At 40.0% G+C, this 20920-nt stretch overlaps 1 protein-coding gene across 8 annotated transcripts in view; it reads left to right on the plus strand.

Moving 5' to 3' along the window:
* The window catches only part of shi (dynamin-1 shibire), an 82952-nt gene that overhangs the window by 39437 nt on the left and 22595 nt on the right, over positions 1–20920 (plus strand). For 3 of the 8 annotated variants that reach the window (XM_075879282.1, XM_075879285.1, XM_075879284.1), the window contains 5 exons: positions 1969–1980; positions 11922–12035; positions 13550–13658; positions 16073–16377; positions 19456–19512. In XM_075879282.1, coding sequence (XP_075735397.1) covers positions 1969–1980; positions 11922–12035; positions 13550–13658; positions 16073–16377; positions 19456–19512 — 597 coding nt within the window. Of the gene's footprint in view, positions 1–1968; positions 1981–11921; positions 12036–13549; positions 13660–16072; positions 16378–19455; positions 19513–20920 lie in introns of all 8 variants that reach the window. The other 5 variants (XM_037413906.2, XM_037413910.2, XM_075879283.1 and 2 more) reach the window with 3 other exon arrangements.

Genomic DNA, 20920 nt, shown 5'->3' on the forward strand with positions numbered 1-20920 from the left:
CTTGGCAGGTGAAATGTAGGAAAAAGATAGCGCTGTATTGTGTAGTATGCTACAGAAAAGAAATACATGTAAGCTAGGTGTATAAAGTTGTTGAAGGAAGCACATGGACGATTTAGCATAGATGATTTGTAAAAGGTTTCCAAAGAAAGGGGTGCAACTGTTACTGGGGTGGTGCTGATGCGAACACATGCTGACAAGAAAAAGGAGCGAACGTCAATTGAACCACATATGTCCAAGGGATACTATATAATGCGGATGGATTCTTGTGAAAGCTTGTGGTAAATCTCTACATCTTGGGTGTTGCTTATGAAAATTGCTTATAGTTAAGGGTGTACATTCCTTCCACTTCGGTGCATTATGAGCTTCGAGCAGAATATTATGATGCAGTCTTGTGTGAGAAGTCTTGGTTTGTCATACAAAATCAATTTGGGAGTGAATTGACTGGATAAAAATCTGATTAGCCATTAGCATCTGAATGGATTACCTCTTAAATTGTTTTGCAATAAACCAATTCATGCAATTATTCATTTAAAAAAATCTTTAGCAAAGGTAAGTCACCTGCATAGTTACCAATGTCTGTCGTAATTTTGCTGGCTCTTCTGAAATGGTGCTCCTGCTTGCAGAGCTTTCAACTATGTGCATAATTGGCAACTATGTGCCGTAATTTGGCATATGGAATCGCACTTCTTCTGTAGCATTCTAAAAAGAAAGAAGCTTATGCAGGAAAATCTTTGCCTTTGTTGACAAAACATTGTGAGAGAACGAAAAAAAAAAAGGAACAGGGGCAAATGTGCAGTCATTCATTTTAGCACTTCTTGGCCTGTTTGTTGCATGGCTTCTTGAATGCATGCTTTTATTAACATGCACCACTATTGTTTTTATTATAGGCTCCCATGTGAGATCAAAGATAGATTTTAGCTGCTCCTGAGAGGCTGTCATTCAAATAGCATTTTAATATACCATTTGTCTTGGAAGTTTAGCCAAACAAAAATTTTCTTATAAGATTTAACTTTTTTGTTTACTATTACTTTTTTTTCTTGTATTTAAACTATTATGGGTGCGAAACATACTTGCACAGCATCAAGAGATTTTGATGTAAATAAATTTAGTTAACTTTGGCTAGTGCAGACATTTATCAATAGGAATGCAATTGTAATTTAACTTCAGGGTTATTCTCACGCGGTTTTTTGTTCATCTAGTTTTAATGACATTTTTTGGCCTCATTTTTTTCTGTTTAATTTTCTTTTGTCTGTAATGACCTTTTGCTGCAGCTGTCTGTCATAATATAATTAATGTTCCGGTGGTTCATGAATGGCCGGAACTTTTATTTTGTTGCAATCTAATTCCATTCTTCTTGCCCCTTGTCATCGAGTCATAAGCTACCAGGCAGCACTATTGCTGGGATGAGCAATTTGCAAAGGCAGGCAGTATGAAGGACAAATGAAATTAATCATTATAAAAATGTGGTCCCTGCTTCTCATAGTTTAAAAGTCTATTTTTCTGAATAATCATCTGTTGTACAACACTCCAAAGTACTATTTCCTTAGATAATGTGAAAGGAGTTTAGCACACGCATATTTTCAATAGAAACTTGCCTTGTATTTGTCCTTGTCTTTTTCTTTTTCAGAATTGTTTCTCTATTCTTGATTGAAAATTATGATGCATGGCTTAATGAAAATGTTTTACTAACATGTTGCATGACTCACCTAATCTCATTTTTTTCTGTGCTAGCATGTGCAACTGAAAAGCTGTTATGCTTGTTCATTAATACTCGTGCATAACAATATGCTTGACGAGCAGTTTCACTTGATGTCTGCATGAAACCATTGCCTTATCTTACTCTTTTTGCTTTGTTATGCTGTGAAAGAGTACACTAAAGAGCTTTTTATTCTGTCTTATTTTGCATATTTGGGTTTCCAAGTTGGCAAGAGTTATATTTCCTCCCATTTTGTCCCTTTGGTTTCCTAGTCTGTTTTCGCCGTAAGTCATGGTCATTTCGTTGTACCTTTTTCCTTTTTATCTTCTTTCCTGATTAAAAAAAATCTGCAGCTCGGTTTTGACAGATTCCCCAAAGCCACTTTTAAGTATTTGTGTAACTTGTATAAAAGGAACTAATTGCATGCTTTAGACATTGATTCTTGAGATGTTGACGATCAAATTTTTGCATGCATGGAGAACTGCCATTTTGGAATGGCAGAGTATTTTCTGCCTATGGGTGGAGCTTAACAGTTCAAAAGTAGCATGTGCGGTTGTGACTGGGGGCATAGGTCAAAGCTTTGAGCTGCCTCTTGGTGTGGTGCTGATTGGTGTGCTATGCAAGGCTGAAAGGTTGCATTCTTTGGTGCATTGTTCACTCTGCAAAGTAAGGCCCGCTGCAATGAAATTTCACTTATATTGGTTATAGATGAGTAGCGTGAACTATTAGGCAATCTTGGTGGTGTTTTAGGATTAAGAACTTTCAAATAGCAACTGAGGCTGTCTGTACACTTGGTTAGCATATTTGATGCGAGTCCCAGCGCATTGCGTACAAGATTTCCAGAATGCTGCACGGGCACATAATCTCCGAGATTGTGTAGAGGACCTATGCTGGTTCTCTAATTGGGGGGTCCCGTGTTTCATCACATGAATTCTAATAGCAGCATTTTGTAGCAAGGCTGTGAAGGAAAGTTTCATTGTCCCTTTCATGTGGTGACATGCGGGTTACTTAATGCCCAGTTGTACAATTGCAATAGTCAAAGCTGAGGCTACACTGCTGCTCCGCAGCCTGCATGGGAGCTGCCGCTATAAGCATAGCCAGCCACAGGCTCGCTGGAGTTCTGCAGGTACGAGAGCATGATATGTTAGCTTTCATATCTGTGCAATTGGATGCATTTTACCCAGTTAAACATTTCATTGCAGAGGGTCTTTAAGATACATATTTAAAACTGCAGTTGTGAAGCAACTTGGTTTACTAATGTCTGCATACATGTTGAAACGTTGTACCTGTCTTGTAATATTGCCTGCAGTCATGGCTTTTAATCATTGCAGCACTATGGTGTCTTTAGTGGCTGGTGCATTCTCTTATTTTGTTGATATAAACTTCTGTAACTGGAAAGGGTACATTTAGATATCACTGAAATGTTCACTTACCACCTTTGTAATTGAAAATTTTGAGGATGTGCTTTTTACTTTATATATATATATATATATATATATATATATATATATATATATATATATTCTTTTTAAGCCTTTATTTCTATAACTTTGTTATAATTTAAACCAAATTTGTAAATGCCAAGAAAAGCTAGGAAACGTCATTGCGGCACAGAATAGTTTATCTGAAGCTTTTGTGTTGGTTGTTGTGCTTTTACTCTAGGGAAATCATCACTCTTGTGTTCAGGTCATTTTATTCTAGCTGCACTCAGTACGTAAAATTAGAGCAGTATTCATCACACTGTCATTGTCACTGCTCAAGTGACCAAGTAGGCAACCTCTAGATACGGCAAGTTGTGCAATCAGTGTGTAATTAGACTATATGCAAAGTATTAAGTAGAGCCTAGATGCTTGAAACAAGTGGTTTAGTGTCCTTAACATTATTTAGTTGAAGAAAGAAATTTAGGAGTTCACAGAAGGAAAGCCCACTTGCGCGTTCATGCAAGCTGGCATCAAAATGTTTCGCAACTGGCTCTCTCTGGAGGAAAGTAATTTACATGCGTTCATGTGCTTTCACCTTTAAAATAGTTTCATTGTGCAGCAATACAGCCTTCCCTGTGTTACTTACAATTTGTGGATACTACCCCGCCGCGGTGGTCTAGTGGCTAAAAAATTCGGCTGCTGACCCGCAAGTCGCGGGATTGAATTCCGGCTGCGGCGGCTGCATTTTCGATGGAGGCGGAGAAATGTAGGTCCGTGTGCTTAGATTTGGGTGCACGCTAAAGAACCCCAGGTGGTCGAAATTTCCGGAGCCCTCTACTACGGCGTCTCTCATATTTATATGGTGGTTTTGGAACGTTAAACCCCACATATCAATCAATCAAATCTTTGTGGATATGTCGTAGATGCATTCTTTCTGGGAGTATTCAAAGATCTGCGTACATTTAATAAATAGCTTGATTAGGCTCACGTGGCGGAATCGTTTTATTGAAACAAAAAGAAACAACTTGAAACTTACAAGTTTGTGTGCTGGGGATGCATGAAAAGAATTACTGGCTGTTCACGGTATGCAATTTGTGGCTTTGTTGTCAAAAGGGGACAATAGACATCCTGTACAGAAAACACGTTGCGAAGCAAGGGTCAGCATATGCAAATACATTTGTGCACCAGTACCAGATTTTGCAAAGCAAGGGTCAGCATATGCAAATACATTTGTGCACCAGTACCAGATTGGATTGTTAAAAATTCTTAATATCCACATGTATGCTTATTCTCCAAAACATGCAAGGAATAGGTATTTGTTTATGTGCAAGACATCCAACCTGTCCAGTCACAAATACGACTAATGTAAGGTCACATATTGCTGAATAACTTTTCTTAAAAATTTTGCGTATTCGTATAACAAAAAAATTTGCATATAAACAGTGCCTTACATCCTTCTTTTTTCTTCTAAATTATATTTTCTATAGATGGGATTCCACTGTAGTATATTTTTAGTTGATAAGCTTAGCTTATCTTTCAGAGGAATGGAGAAAGTCTAGCAGTGTGTAGGTTGTGGTTCCTTTATACAAAGAATGGCATCTTGTGCAGTGTCAATTTTTATGAAAGGGAACACGGGAGCGCGTGGCCTGCGTGCTCCGGCGGCTGCTAGCAGCGCATTCAAGTGGGAACGAGAGCAATCACAGTCTCTTTTCACGTCGATTTCGTGGCGAGCAAAAAACAACCATTCGTTGCTGATATGGAACCAGCGGCGTTATTGCGACCCCCTCCCCCTTCAAGGCGATTACGCAAGAGTTGGTAATTGCCTTGAAGGGGGAGGGGTCGAAATCTTGCCATTCTATATCGGCAATGAATGGTTATTTTGCTCACCGCAAGATGACACGAAAAAAAAACTGTGGTTGCTGCCAGCAGCAGCCGGAGTGCGCTGACCACGCGTCGCAGTGTTCCCTTTCATAAAAATTAACACTGTACATTGCGTTTCAAATGCGAGATGGTACCAGATAGTTGTGTGGTTGCCACACACCGGCCAGTATGGTTTAAAATTGGCCAATGGCTCTTGCATTTTTGTGTAGTGTAGAAGCTCGCAAACTGTGTTGGGAATTCGCATCACTTGGCAATAAGAAGGCATTGTCATATTGATGGCAACTTTAGAGACAAGATTTTAATTCTGGAAAGGGAGTGAAATAGACAAATGGCAGACCTCCTGTGTATTTCCATCTTGTCCTAAGGGAAGAACCTAACTTCAACGTGGCCGTTTTAATATCGCCTAAATCAATCTGTATTCTTCGAAACAAGCTCCACCTCAAGAAAGGGGAAAAAAAAAAAGTTTCAAGACAAAAGTGGCATTAATGCGGGAAGCATTGTATTGCTGTGCAAGAGCGCTATTTCAAAAGTGAGTGTATGAATGCATGAAAAAAAAAATTCTTTGCTCAAAACGGAACCAATTTCTATACATTGTGATATTGCCTTATAGCAGTAACATTTAATATTTTGCTTATGCAAATGCAGATGAACCCTTTAGGTGTCTACTTATATAATTGGGAACTGCTTGAATAGCCTGTGAAGTGTCTAGTCTAAGTTCATTATGCGTGCAGTTGAAAAAAAAAACAAAAAAAAACATAACTAATAGTTAATGCTAAAGCTTTCTTGCATTGCACATCAATATTTATGGGTTAGTATACTTTGTTTCCATGTTATTGCTTTAATGTGTAACATTGAACTGTGGTGTTTTATTGCAATTATAAATCTGTGGGTGTGCAGTGCCATTATATTACTATAGTGCAACAGATTACGTTAAAGCAGTGTGAAAAGTTGTACTATATTACTATAGTGCAACAGATTACGTTAAAGGAGCACTGACATCAAATTTACTCATGCCAAGATTTTTGCATCAGCGAGTAGCTATAGACCCCATAGTAGCGATTTGCGACCTAAAATGCAACTGAGGGATGAATAACTATCACTTTTATTGATTTAAATCACTGGTATCTAGCACTGTTTGAAGCGGCCGGCAATCCCGCCATTTCTAGCACTGGGAGTGGCACTACCTCGCGGTCACCTCCAGATCACACCACAGCTGACCACTTCTCCACATAAAAAAGTGACGTCAGGCTCAGCTGCTCCACAAACATTTCGTGTGCTAGGCGGACACATTCAGTTATGCCTTGTCACCTGTATTGCTGTAGTTGCCGTACAAAGTGTCGACTCGGGTTCTATACGATAGTCGGGAGCTTGGACTCCCCGCGATTCACGACGTCGCGAATTATTTTTGCTTCGATCGACCTCTTGCAGAACAGCAATGCCAAAATGGATGCCGTTCCAAGCAGTACTGCAGAGGTGCCTGAGGATGCACGCTTCAGCCATGTTTGCACGTGTGTCTCAGTTAGCTATATTGGTGTGTTTTGGCGTGCAAAGCATTCAGGTATACGCAGAGGGGTCAATGCAATATAGCTATAGCGAATGAGCATCAGCGGAGAAATAGAATACATTTCCTGCTTGCCAGGTTCTTTTTTGAGCCTCCAGATAACCCCACCTATCCCGCCTCTCAAGGTTAACACGGTATTACCACTTTTACGTGGACACGTCTATAGATAAACTAAAATTAAAGATACGTGCGTGTTACTTGTTAAAGATATCTGGCTATACGCTGTTCCACTTTTGATAGCTTGTGGTCGTGTTGGTGTGCAAAACATACATGATATGTGCGCTTTTTCTGTGCTTCAAACGAGACGACTGCAACTCACCTGCAACTCGCGATTCCACAACATGCTGACAAACAAGCACACGTTCATGCTCTTTTCTTTTGCTGTTCTTTCAAATAATTCGATCCAGTGCGACGAAGATCGGACGCGCTGAGCGAGTGCGTTTCTGTGCTTCGGCGGCGCACGATAAGAACACTTGGATCATACTTGTCATCGCTACTAGCGTATCGTCACTCAGGATGGTATTTGTGGAATGTATCACATCGAACACCTAGCACTAGTGTTGATGTCGCAGGGCAGTTTTTTTGGTTTTTCTCCTTAGTTTTTCTGTGCTGTTTGACATCAAATTAAAATAACTTCCACGCGACGGATGCCGTTCAAATTTGGCCAAGAAGACCTATGCATAATAAGCGATCGAATGATGGGCACATCTCTATCTTGAAATTTGATGTCAGTGCTCCTTTAAAGCAGTGTGAAAAGTCAGTGGTATTGTACTTAAATTTTCATGGAAATTAAATTTTTAAATTTATTGCTACACATGAAAATACTTGTCTTATTGTATTTTGTAATGGACCATATATATATCTCATTTAATTGCGAAGTTGGGGTATAGTTTTGTAGCAGCTCTCTATTTTCTTCTTTTTGGGTGTTTCCAAATTTATACAAATAATTTTGAATTTGTTTTACAATATTGTTTGATGCCCTTTTATGCTGGCATGAGATGTGTAGGTAATGTGAAAATGAATAATCAATAAAATATTCATGCATATCTTAGAATATCATATATGCCTGTTTATAGGTGATTCATTTATAACTAACCCCTATTTAACCTTATTTTGCCAAAAAAATATCAAAGCATGTTTGGGTGTTTGCAGTTCTTGCTTGTGCTTTTATCAAATGTGGTTACCCATTGTGTGTATTGTTTAGGCTTGTGATTCAGAAGAGTTGATTGGAGTGCTATTTACCTACTTGTATACAAAATCTCATTGGTAGGCTGTACAGTAGTATGGTGGATGGGTGGCATATGCATTACTAATACAGTACATATGAGGGTTGCAAAGACACAGACTGCCATGTGATGAAGTTTGATTTCAGTGCACTTGCCACTTGATTATTTGCCGGAATTCTAGCATGCGTACAGCTGTTTGGCAAAACCTGAGTTGTATTAAAACTCCAGGGCTGCTTTATCGTTTTTCTTTTTCTGTAATTTGAGTGTACATGGCATTTTAAGTGGTCCATCCTGCATACATGATTGAAAGAACTATTCACCAACTAAAAAACTCCACAGAATGCTAATCATTTTTGAAAATAAAGCTGTTCCTAATGGAAATTTGTATTTTTTGTGAAGTATCTTTATTATAGTCGAACCCCTTTAAAGTGCGACTGATGTAAGACACATGGGTTATAAATGACATTGCTGTTCCTACATTAAAGATAAGGTTGATGATAAAATGCTTACATGGCACTTTGCTTATGAGAGACACCTCATACAAAAAACAAGAATTGCTTCCTGATGCATGTCTCTCAGGAAGGGGCTCAACTGTAAAAGCAATCCGTTCGAAGTTTTTTAAGATGCTGTTTACTTGCTTGCGTACATAGTGTTGTAGAAACTAGAAAGTGGCATGACTAGTGGCAATTCCACTGGCAGATTCGAAGCAGTGGAAGACCTCCATAAGTGAGCATTCTTTTGTGTCATAAAGCAACGTCGCCTAACCTAATATTGGAACACCAGCACTATACGAATTTTGGTTACCCATTGTACCATGTGTGGGGCCATTCACTGTTCGCTGCCCTTCGTGCTTCACGACTAGTAGTTGTCTCTGGTGTTCCTTACTATGAAAGCAAATACTACCATGGCACTACCAAATGCGGTGTGCCGTAAGACAGCTAAAAACCACGCTGAAAGGAGGTTTGTTGTGCAGAGCTTCGGTTTACCGTGCTAAGTTTTGCAGAGCAGATTCAACTGCTCTGCGGAGTGGTCACTGCTGGAAAATTTTCCCAGAATGTCGTACTGGAACACACTTGCTCCAATAACAGGAGGAACAGCTGTACAAACTGCCATTGGAATCAACCATTAAATATATTCTCCTACAGCTGTTCACAGTAATGTTTCAAGTGTGCAAAGGAATGTTTTAAATGTGTCACAGTAGTTGACACTCTCTTAGCAAGGCATGTAAGAGTCTAACTAATATCCTAATTGCATGCTACTGAACTAGCTGTTCTGTACTTGGTAGCCTTTAGATTAAACTTTGATAGTGTTGCGAGGAGGCAGATACCTAACGATGACAGGATAATGCACCTGCCTGACCAATCTTTCTTTTGAAAGTAAGAACAATTGGTTAAAAAAAATGTGGTTTTGTTCAGTGTCTGTTTTCTTTGGAACTTGACCATAAACATGGGCAGCTGCAGCTTCTGTGGGAGTGTGTGGAACAGTCAGTAGAAAAGAAACAAGGTGTTTAATTTTGTACAACTATGTATGCTTCCTATTGCTCAATTTTAGAATAGTAGTGCTATTGTCATTCTTGATATTTGGCTCCGTTTTCAAAAGTTTCTTGTCAGAAGTAGCAGTTCCTTTTATGTGGCTCTGTAACAATTCTTTAATAATCTATACCAAAGCATGGCAATGCTACTATATACACTTACCCAAATATCAGCTGCATGCAGCAGGGAATCAATATTGCTTGGAACATAATTGCTTCCTCGTGGTCTTTATAACATTTTCACTATTTTTCAGTGGGCGCTAATGACACATCGTAGCATTGCAGGCATTTTAGGTCATTGAATGCATCACAAAGTGATCATTCATTTGGTGGTTAGTTCAACCTATTCCTGCAGTCACAAACAGGATTCTCAAAAGGTGCCCATGCCTCAGAAGTGTTTCTTGCTGTGAATTAAGACGATTCGCTGATTTTTCATTAATGACATTTAAAAATGACCCTAGTAATTTATATACTGAACTGTCTGGGAAATGTTCTTATTGCCTGTGATAATTTGCTTACGCTTCCACAACATGTCTGATCACTATTTGTGTTACTAAGGCACGGCTGTTCTAGAGTAGTGGAGTCTGATCTGATATTGGTTTCGACCTTTCAGGAACTGCATGCTTTGTAAAATTTGACCCAGGTTAAAGTTCCGCAGGCTCGCTTGCAAACTGTGTGCTGGTGTACTACCAAAGTAATGAAGCCATGGTTTTGAGGCTATTGCTCTGCTTCCTTATAATATCCAGGCCTTTCCCTTTTTTATTGTTTTTTAGTGTAGTTATGGCCTAGTTCAAGTTTGTTTATCCTTATTTTTGATTTTCACTGACTAGATACAAACTAAAAGATCAATGTCCAGTTACATGCGAGGTTCTTTTCTCAAAAGCTTGTGGCTTGTGCAAGTTTTCGCTAAATCTAACTGTTGTGATCTCCTACTGCCGGTAGCCTATGTTAAGGCAAGCAGTGATGCATTCTTACCTCGCAGGACTTGTTCTCTGGGCTGCCTATTATCTGAAATGGCAAATGGCTCCACTATTTAGCTTGTCTTAATCACATGCATCACGGCTTATGTTTTCGATTGAAAACTTGTGTCAAGTTTCTAGTCAAGCAGTGGTGTTTAATGGTAGAAGACATGAGTGGACAAGGGCTGACTACAAGCGGGACAGTGATCAGGCTTCATCATCTTCCTTTATTCTCTTAGTCAAGCCCTGTGTCTACTACCTTCACTATACCGAATTTATTTCCACCTATGTATAGTTGATATTCTTCTTTTGTATCCCTCCCTGTCTGACATTTCTTTCCGAATGACTAATGCAGCAGTCTTGGTTCCTTGAAACAGCATTTCACTGGTTTTGATTGAAAAAACAAAAAACATCAAAGCTGCTTTTCATACAAAATATTTAACCTGTTGAAAAAGTTAAAATTTCAAATTCAGCTCCCGAGTTCTATTTTAGCTGAAATGACCAGTACACTGTTAAAGATGTCATAAACCAACCCTCGGGCTTGGCGAGAAAACTCATTCTCCAAATAGGAGACAATGCTATGAACAGCTCAGCCACATCTTGCACTTGCGCTGCAAAGATAGTTCAGAAGCGCAGTGCGAAGTCAGTTTCTCCGACACCCTTTTTTCGTACAGAGGCCTGTGCTCACTCTCTTCAGAGCTGCTGGTATCTGCTGTTTGAAGTCGAACAACAGATGGCATGGTATTGGCCAGCAGCTGACAAGTATTGGGAGCAGCATTTAGATCATGTGCAGTTCTTTCGATGGGTTGCTGCTAGATGTCTGTGCCGTTCTCTATAGTCTGCTCACATTACACAGTGAGCCACGCTGGCAACAGGTATTGCAGTGGGAGAAAGCAATAATGTTTCATTGCATGCACTCAAGGTCGTGACACCCGCTGAAGTATTCATTTTATTTCAAGGTGTAAGGTACTAAAATAAAACTGATAGCCTTCATTAGCCTTTTTGTTTTCGTTTTTTATACCATTAAAAAAGATTGCACTGTTTGCCTGATATTGTACAGATTCAACCGAAATTATGATTCTAATTACACTTGCTCACTTGATGATTACACTTGCACACCTTGCTAGCACATCTAGGCGCACCATCGAAGTTACTGCCTCGCTTGCACCTGGTTGCAGTTTGGACAATGCCTATTTGCACTTCAAGACATGTGCCTTAGTAGCTACTGAGTGTGTTAAAGCATTTAACAAAAAGCAGTTTCGGTTGTGGTAGCCTTTGTTTTGTGTTGCATTATATCACATAGTATTGCAGCTAGGTTGTGTGCTTTTGTATTACACAAATGAAGCTGTTGAAGACTAATCTTTCTTGTTGTAATTTCTCTGTAAAGTAGAAAGATTATTCTTGTTGGTGAGCAGGACCTCATAAGTTGATTTCATATACTTGCTATATAGCAGAAAGATTTTGTAGGCAAATTTCCATGGCTTCTGGGTTTCCTTGATTTAAATATAAAACAAAAATTTTGTGAGTTGTTTTCGCTATGTTGCTTATACACTAAGAGTGGTTTGAGATCAGTTTTTTGATAGGTGGCTAAGTGAAAAGGAGCCGTAAAATTTTCTAATGTGTCGTTTGTCATGTATTTGTTTCAGGTGATTCGCAAGGGGTGGATGTGCATCCACAACTTGGGCATCATGAAAGGTGGCTCTAGGGACTACTGGTTTGTGCTCACATCGGAGTCCATCTCGTGGTACAAGGACGAAGAGGCAAGCATATTTGCCTTTTGCTAACAATTTTTTTTGTGCTATAGGGAATTCTCTACCTTTTTAAATTATTTTAAGTTTCATCTCAGAGCTTGTAGGACTGTCACATGCCTGGTTTCTAACCTAATTGAAAATTTATAGCATACATTTTAAATGCGAAGCATTTCTTTGCGTACAGAAAGTGGCACTTTTGGCGTCTATCTGCATATCTACCTACCTACCTATCTATCGGTAGGTCGGTTGGGTCGGGTCGATCAGTTGTGGTTGCAGTGGTGGGATATCCAATTTTATGAACATTACAGCACTCCTATCATGCAGCTGTCACGTTGGACTAACGTGAATTGTAGTGAGGTGACATTTGCTGAAGTTGAATTATGTGTCAGTGTCCAGGACTGGCATCTTCGCGAGCACCAGTGCTTTATATCAGTTTATCGCTTCTGGTGTTGCTAATATTCATGTTCCAGTTGGCATTGTTGCATAATTGCAAACCACTGGTTATGTAAGCATCTGCAACTGTTGAATATATGGCATGCATGCAACATTCGTGTGTATTGTGGGCATTTAAAGCACGCTTCTTTATCACCTGTACAAAACCATCATCACCTAGTGTTCTTCATCTTCATCATTAGTGGGGATGACCCTTGAGTCCGTTCTGTGCCTCAGAGATAACAGTTTTGGCCACGTCTTCCAGGCCTAATAAAGGCGTGTAAACGGCTACGTCGCACTATATTTAGCATCATTTTATGACATGTCTCTCAGTAAATTACAACACGGTCACCTTTTCTTCGCATGTTTCGCATAACGCCGATTCCCAAGGTATGTGGGATCTACTGAATTTAACTATATATAGTGGGATAAATGTGTTTACTACTGGTGTTTTAATTTCTCAGCTTTCTTCGTCTTTATTTTGTCATGAAGATAACTAAATAAATTACTTCAGACCTGTTCAAATTACCAATTTGGGGGTTATAACACTTTTAAAAATATTTTTTATCTTTCGAATTGATGATTGATGAGGCTACTTGAAGGGGGACTCTATACCCTTGTGTTCAGCTAGTGCAGCATGTACAGTGAAAAGGGAGGTATGAGAGGGGGACTGAGTTGCACTATACAATTCACGTGCAATGTTTTAAGGTTGGTAGTACTGTGTTTCGCTACATTACTTTATTATTAACCATTATAACTGCGATATTTGTGACATGAATTTTTTTTTTCTGTAATTGTGCTGGTGCAACTTCTCACAAGAATTCTTTGTGATTCTTTGTGAGACTGAACTGTGTTATATGTAAAATTCATTTTATACAATACATTCAGCTTATTTTTCAAACTTGGATATGATTTTGACATTCCTTAATGTGCAGCTTTCACAGGTCTTTGTGGTAATGTCAGCATTACTTTATTTCCTTGTTAATTCCACTGGTGTGTTGATATATGTTATATACAAGCTGTTTATATAAAAGTTTATAGGCCATAGCTATCTTCATATTATTCCAATTTTCTCATTTTCAACATTTTAGGAGAAGGATAAGAAATACATGCTTCCTCTGGATGGCCTGAAAATTAAGGATATTGAAGCTGGCTTTATGTCTCGAAGAAATACATTTGCACTTTTCAACCCTGACCAAAGGTACCTTTCTATATTGTGCTGTGACATTGTTTGTCTTAAAAAAAAAACGTTCCTTTCTACGTTATTCATAAAGCATGTGATTTGATTTTTTTGTTACAAATTGAATGCCTTAATATTTTCTGGGGTAGTATAGTGTTGAATAGCTGGAATTTAATTTTGTGGGCACTTTTACATTAGTCGTTTGATTAATGAGCATTCATTGGAGAAAGCACAGTTCAGTGGAGTAGGTGCTGTAGTATTTTACATTTACAGTAGTACTCAAAACACTTTCACAAGCATCTTGAACTTTGTTTCAACAGCCATTGTAGAGTGTTCAATCGTCTGCGTCCGCTGTTTGACATTCTGCCTGTTGCACTTCCCCATTCCTGACTGCCTTTTTTTTTTTAACATTCACCCTACATGACTGCTGTGGTTTAAGGAAGCATGAGCAGTATTAAAAACTTGTGTATCTTGTCTTCTCTTCTCTGTCACTATTACACAAACAAAATGATGAAGACTGCGGATACAATTCACAACAGCTTGTTTCATTTCAGCTTTTTTGATAGTTGTAAGTAACACAATATATAGTTCTCTAGCATACTTCTGATGATGGACGAAGGCAGTGCCTTTTCTTGTCTCTTTTTTTTTATGTGCTTGGTGGTATGACTTAGAGAAGAGCCTTTATGTAAAGGCCTCAGTGATTTTTACAAATTATCAGCGCCGAAAGGATGCACATTTTCTTGGTTATGGTAGCTCATGTAGTGAAGCAACAAGGCGTTATACTACTGAGTACTGCAAAAATCTTGCTGTGCTCTGGTTCACAGGAGTGTATAGTAGTAAGAGTAACGTATTTATATAGGCGGCGATATCTAAGCAAAATGAAGTGCGTAAATACACTATTGTCTCACAAGACGACACACACTTCAAATCGAAGTGTTCTTGGCAACTTGCTTCTTCAGTGAACTATCCACCACACTACTTTTTGTGGTCTCCAACAGTATGCGATGGCATCTGGCAAGAGCTCGAAGCATATACCCCTGCTTATGGCATCAAATGGAATCTTAGTTCACTGGGAATCTTGCAGGCAGCATTGGGTTTGGAATCTTATGGAAGTGCATGTTCGGTTGCACTCATAATGTGTCGCCGTTTCAGTGCTAATTTTTCTGGTTGGGTATGCCATTAGCACTTTTATGTTTAGAACATGTGTTTTTCCAATGTGCAGTATTTAGTTATTGTTTGTTTTGGTGGGTGGTACAAAATTAACATCATTAAGACTGTAGCACAAATAAAACTCGCTCAAGATTAAGTAGGCATGGACACTGTCCACTGTGCCCGCACTTAATTTTGTGAATTTTTGTTTGGGCTATAGTGTTAGTCATGTCTAACCAGCTAGCTCTATCTTCAGGCTTACAGAATGAACCTGACATTTGTTTGCCTAATTGGCTTATGTTTGACACGATGTTATGCAGTGTTCACGTGTTCACATGAACTTAAGTTTTAATTGCTATCTAGTGAGAGAACAGTCATATTTAAAAATTCTGAACTGCATGTTCGGACCAAAGAGAAATGGGCTATGAAGCGCAAAGACTTTCATGCGAGATTTTGAATTAATTTTGAATTGTCCCCCCCCCCCCATATAATACCCTCTTGAGAGGGTTATGAGGGGTAATATATATACCTACACACACAGTCGATCTCAGATATATCAAACTCGAAGGGGATTTTAAAATAAGCGAACTCGGCTCTTTCGGCCACAACAACGTTGATTGACACAGAACCACGATGCAAGCTTTGTAGCGCGGCGAAATGTTGGTTAGCGGTGGTAGCGAAGATGCAGTCGGAAACAGCTATGTCGTCGTCTCCACGGATGAATGCACTCACTGTTCGAGATGGTGCCCGGAAACGCTGATAAGTCGCAGAATTCACTAAGGTAGCGCAGGCCGTTGTAACTGTCATGACAAACCCGAATTCGTCACCTGGCCCGCAAGGAAAGTTTACGACGGTGCTTTACTTGACATCGCTGTTAGCGTAAGTCATGATTTTTATCGCTACGTGCGGGTCAACGTTCAATTTAACTCCCGAATGAGGATTTATCAGGAATGAGGCGAGAAGTACACAAGGCACAACAAAAGACACCTAGTTACATGGAGGAAGGAATAGCAGGAATATCAGAGTTCCCACCGTCGACATGTAGGCGATATAGAGTTCGATATACGGGTGCACCGGTCCTCTATTTTTGCATGGGAAATACAAGGGGATTTCTCAACTGTTCGATATAGCCAACAATTTGATATATCCGGGATCGACTATATATATGTAAAGAACAGCACTTCTTTGTTAACTTTCAAGGTGTAGGGCTGTGTTAAGGGCAGTGTAAGGAAGCTGTGCTAGGCGAGGGCAGCTTGTGATTCGAAGACTGTTGCTGGCTCCCACTGGAGGAACGTGTACAAGGACTACAAGCAGCTGGAGTTATCGTGCGAGAGCCAAGAGGAGGTGGACTCGTGGAAAGCGTCGTTCCTGCGAGCCGGTGTGTATCCAGAGCGGGCACAGAGTGCTGCAGGTGATGGCGAAGGGGGCACGGATGGCGTGGGTTCGGAAGGCAGTGGATCGTCCATGGATCCTCAGCTTGAACGCCAGGTGGAGACCATCCGCAACTTGGTGGACTCCTACATGCGCATTATCACCAAGACCTTCCGCGACTTGGTGCCCAAGATCATCATGCACCTCACCATCAACAATGTGAGAATCCTTTCTACTGTATAGTCAACTGTAACGAATTTCTGCATTTGGGCATTCATGTAGTAACATGTTGCCTTGCTCACCTTCCTTAAGTGGGACAGCTTGGCTGTTTAGGAAGTAGTTAAACCATGGGTGGAGCACGTTAGAGCACCGTACGAGCCAGGGCTGGCCTGAAAGCCCAGATTCGCCCTGAAATCCTGGGTTTGGCACAGCACGCAGGTCAGGCTGGGTAAAAAGCTGGGCATGGCTTGGGTAAAAAATTTTTGTATTGGACCCAAGTCGATTTAAGCCTGTGAGCTTTCGTCCTCAATCGTCCTCAATGGGCTCGGGTCTCATTCAAGGTGCTGTTAAGCCCTATGTAATTTTGGAAACTACATTGTATAAATATCTACCTTGCATAATTTTGAACCAGATGTGCTTTTGGGTATCTTGTGATTAGTTACGTTGTAGGTAAACAGCTGCACAGCAATGGTATGCTGCCAAAGTTAGCGTATGAGAAGGTCTAAAATCTTAATCTAAGTGTTTTTCCTAAACAGCTTTGACATGAAAATTAGCAAAACCCCTAAGCATTGTCATTGCTTTGCATTTGTTTGTTTGGGCCCTGGGCTGGAAAAATTGGCCTGTACAGTGCTCCAGAATGGGTATCAGTCTCTTCCATAATCCTGTTTTTTTTTGCTCTGTAACTAGCTGTGGTAGCCTTGTGGATGCATAGCACTTATGGATGTCTTATTTTCATCTCTGTAATTATTGTGATGCTTCATAGTCTCAACAAGTCCGCCTTGGTGGATCAGTGGCTAGGGTGCTTGCCTGCTGACCCAAAGGCTAAAGATACAGTCCTGGCCACGGCGCGTTCATATTTCGATGGAGGCTAAATGCTTGAGGCCCGTGTACTGTGCGATGTAAGGGCACATTAAAGAACACCAAATGGTCGAAATTTCAGGATCCCACTACTAAGGAGTCTCTCATAATCATTTAGTGATTTTGGGGATGTTACTTGACAAGTGGCTCTCGTACAGTACTCAGTGATTGCATTGCGATACCAGGAGCAAGCGCTTGCCTGTACATGTTGTACTGCCAGTGAGCACTTGCAAAAGCGAGCTGGTTCATTGTGAGATATTTTGAGGCTGAGAGCATTAGACTCGTGGCGACTGCATCCTGTTGACATTAGAATAGTGGTGTGTGTGTTTTGTGCAATGCCTGTGGAGCAGTGCAAGCTCTCTTTTTCTAACCATACTCGTATTCCATGCTGTGTTATGTGGCCATAGTTGCCGTCATGGTAGAAGCTGGTTCACTGCGTGTTCTAAAGGATTCTAATGAACATTTTTTGTACTTTCATGCACATTGCATCTTGCAGGGGCACAATAAATTACGAAGTAGTATGTTAAAAAGGCCAAAAACAAGGATCTTTTGCTTAAAGGGACACTAAAGTCAAATAACAATTTATGTGAGAGTGAAAGCCCAATGTATGACATCTAAAACGACAATATTATTAGTAGCAGTGCCCTACTTGCCAAGAAATTGAGGCAAATGCACAAGAATACATGCGTCACAGTAGGACATTCTCAAAATGATCCCGATGACGTCGGACGAACCGCCTACATTTAATCACTGGTAATCGATCTAGCTTCACTAAATAAAGAACCTTCCATGCATCAAGAGATGCAATAAACTGCTGCTTGTTCGCTTCTGTTTGATTCATGAAAAAAAGAACCGCCGGACGTTACTGTGGGGAATAGCACGAGTGGTTCAAAAATACAATTTCCGCATGGTTAAAACTGGACGGGTCCTGCCATTTATCAGGGCTCAGTTGAACCAAATCACGTCTGCCATCTCGGAGTCAATGGCAAGAAATTGATTAATGGCCATTGTTGCTGCTTCGGCTCCCTCTGCTTTCGTTTTCGTTCTGCTGCCGTTAGTGTGCGATGTGCCGGGCAATGTTGTGCATGGTAACAGTGACGTGAGATGGACCGTTTCTTGAGGCGGGTAAGTTGAAGTGCGCTAATCCGATGTGAACCACTAAAACATGATTTTAATTCAAAATATATCCTTCCTTGGCACAAAAGTAACACTATGAGGTTTCTGGCACGCTATTTCAACTATCAACATTGACTTAATAGTTGCTTTTAGTGTCTCTTTGATTTTTGCTCATTTGTTTCTAGTTTGTTTTTTCTTGAAAAATCTGACATGAGTCTTCTCTGCCTGTTCCTTTTTGTTTTTCTTAGTGCACAGTATAATGCTGGTGCCCTATACGTGCTCAGACTCTATATGCCGTGCTAGCATGTCATGAAATTCTTTTTAATGCATATAGAGTCGTCGCATGTCCTGAAAGCAGCTGTAGTGTAGTTGCTTCGAGGGGCACATCACGTCAGCATGAAGGGTTTCAGTTTTTTGGTGACATAATGATATGCACACTTAACAGATGCTGACACCGGATGCAGTCATGGTGTATCAAGATAGCTCTTGTCCTCACCTTGTGCTGAAATTCATCAGTTTTTCATCATGTCTATGTACACTGTCATGCCTTTATGAAAGGGAACACGTGAGTGTGCCGCCTGCGCTTTGCAGCGGCTGCCTACAGAATCATCGTAAACCGACAGCAAAAAAAAAGACGTTGGCTTTCGGCATTATCTATTGGCGAAAAAGAAACGAGTTGTGGCCGCTAGACAAGCACTGCAAGATACTGTAGGCAGCCGTTCTAGAGAGCAGGTCGCACAATCGTGTGTTCCCTTTCATAAAGAACGGCAGTGTACGTTGAAAGGGCCATCAGCCACATGCTTGCAGTATATTGTTTCACTCACCCAGCACTATGCAGACTTCATTTTGATACTGTTTGGGGGGGCTAGTGCTTAGCATTCAGTGGCAGTAAGAGTGTAATGTTAACACAGTAATTTATTTTTATTTTTAGTGAAGGGGTGGGTGAATTAAATTTTTTAGGGATTTTGGGAGGTTGTTGCTTTTTCTCGCTTTTCTTTTGTGGAAATATTTGGATGTGTCAAATGTTCGCACTGCTATTTGTATGGCATAGTTGGTATGAAAGGCCGTAAAACTGAGCTTGTGCTTTTGTGGTTTTTTTTGCAGACTAAAGAATTCATCTATTCAGAACTACTAGCTGCTCTTTATGCTTCAGGAGATCAGGTAAGGAATAAGTTACTTCAGTATATTTTATACTGCCGTGCTAGGATATAATGCCACTATTTCTATATTTTAGTGTGATTCAGTGATATAATATCTACAAAAGTTTCATATGAATTTTTATATGCATTTCGTGCCTAGTTGAAGTTCTTTTGGGTTCTGGCCTCACAGGCATTGGAATTCTTGACCTGATCAGGTGGGAATGAGTGCAAAGAAGCCTATAGTTTGTTCAATGTACTTGGTAACACAGTTTTGAATAATTATATATTGAATAGTACTTAGTATGACATAGCAAACTAAGCTGTGAGAATGCATGGTCGGCATTGCTGATAAGATGCAGCAGATTAATTACATTGTTCAAGCAGTATTACCAATATGCCAGCTGACAGTAATCTTCTCCATTTGTAGCTCATGAAAGTGCACTCATGTTCCTGAAAGCCTTGTAAGTGTGAAGTGTGTGCAGATAATTAGGGCACCGTAGCACAATTGATATGGTTGACAGGCAGACATTGGTCGGTTTGTGTGGATAAATAACTAAATAAATCTGTAAGTGTGAAGTGTGTGTAGACAATTAGGACACCATAGTAAAATTGATATGGTTGGCAGGCACACATTGTTTGGTTTGTGTGGATAACTAAATAAATCTGTTTGCCGACTGATTTGCTTTATTTAGAACCTATGTGTTTACTACTGGAAACAAAAATTTCTGTGAACAGGCCCCACAGAAACTACTAAGTTCTGCTCTATTAACCACTTACCCTTCTAATTTAATGGATAACTGAGTACATCATGAAACCTACTTCAGTGTGTAACTTGATATTAGCGCTGTTCTCTCCTGCTGAGCGAAAATGCAGCTTTGTTTGCAAATCTCATGTTCTGGAAACTTATGCCCCCCGAGGATTTGTGTGATATAGGAAGACTCCCATAGATTGAAATTGCAGTCAGCAGGACAATGCTAAATTGAGGAAAGTTCAATTTGGAATGAAGGAGAGATAGGAAAAGCAATATTTTTTTTTAGCTGTATTCAGTGCTTAGATAGGTGCAACAATCAGCAAAGTTCATTTCCGGTAATATTACAAGGGATGACACACCTTTAAAATTGGTGTCTAAAGGAACATTTTTTTAGTATTGCCTATTACATCGCCTGTACACACTGCACAGAGTGGCACTTAATGTAGCTATTAATGCCTGTTTCATGCTTGGCCAAGTAGCCTTGATGTGAGTAGTGGGGAAAGAGATTCAGATAGATTTGATGCATGAATTTTCGTTTCTGCCTCAGCATCACTTTGTTCTTTGAGGTAGTTGAAAGCATCAACTGAGGCAACCAATTTCTTGGAAACCGGGTTCTTGGGGCACTTTTCAATCTCCTAAATTTAGCATTTTCTTTACTTCAGTCAGTCTTGTACATATT

This window comes from Rhipicephalus microplus, chromosome X, assembly GCF_043290135.1.
Source record: "Rhipicephalus microplus isolate Deutch F79 chromosome X, USDA_Rmic, whole genome shotgun sequence".
NCBI classification, from domain to species: Eukaryota; Metazoa; Arthropoda; class Arachnida; order Ixodida; family Ixodidae; genus Rhipicephalus; species Rhipicephalus microplus.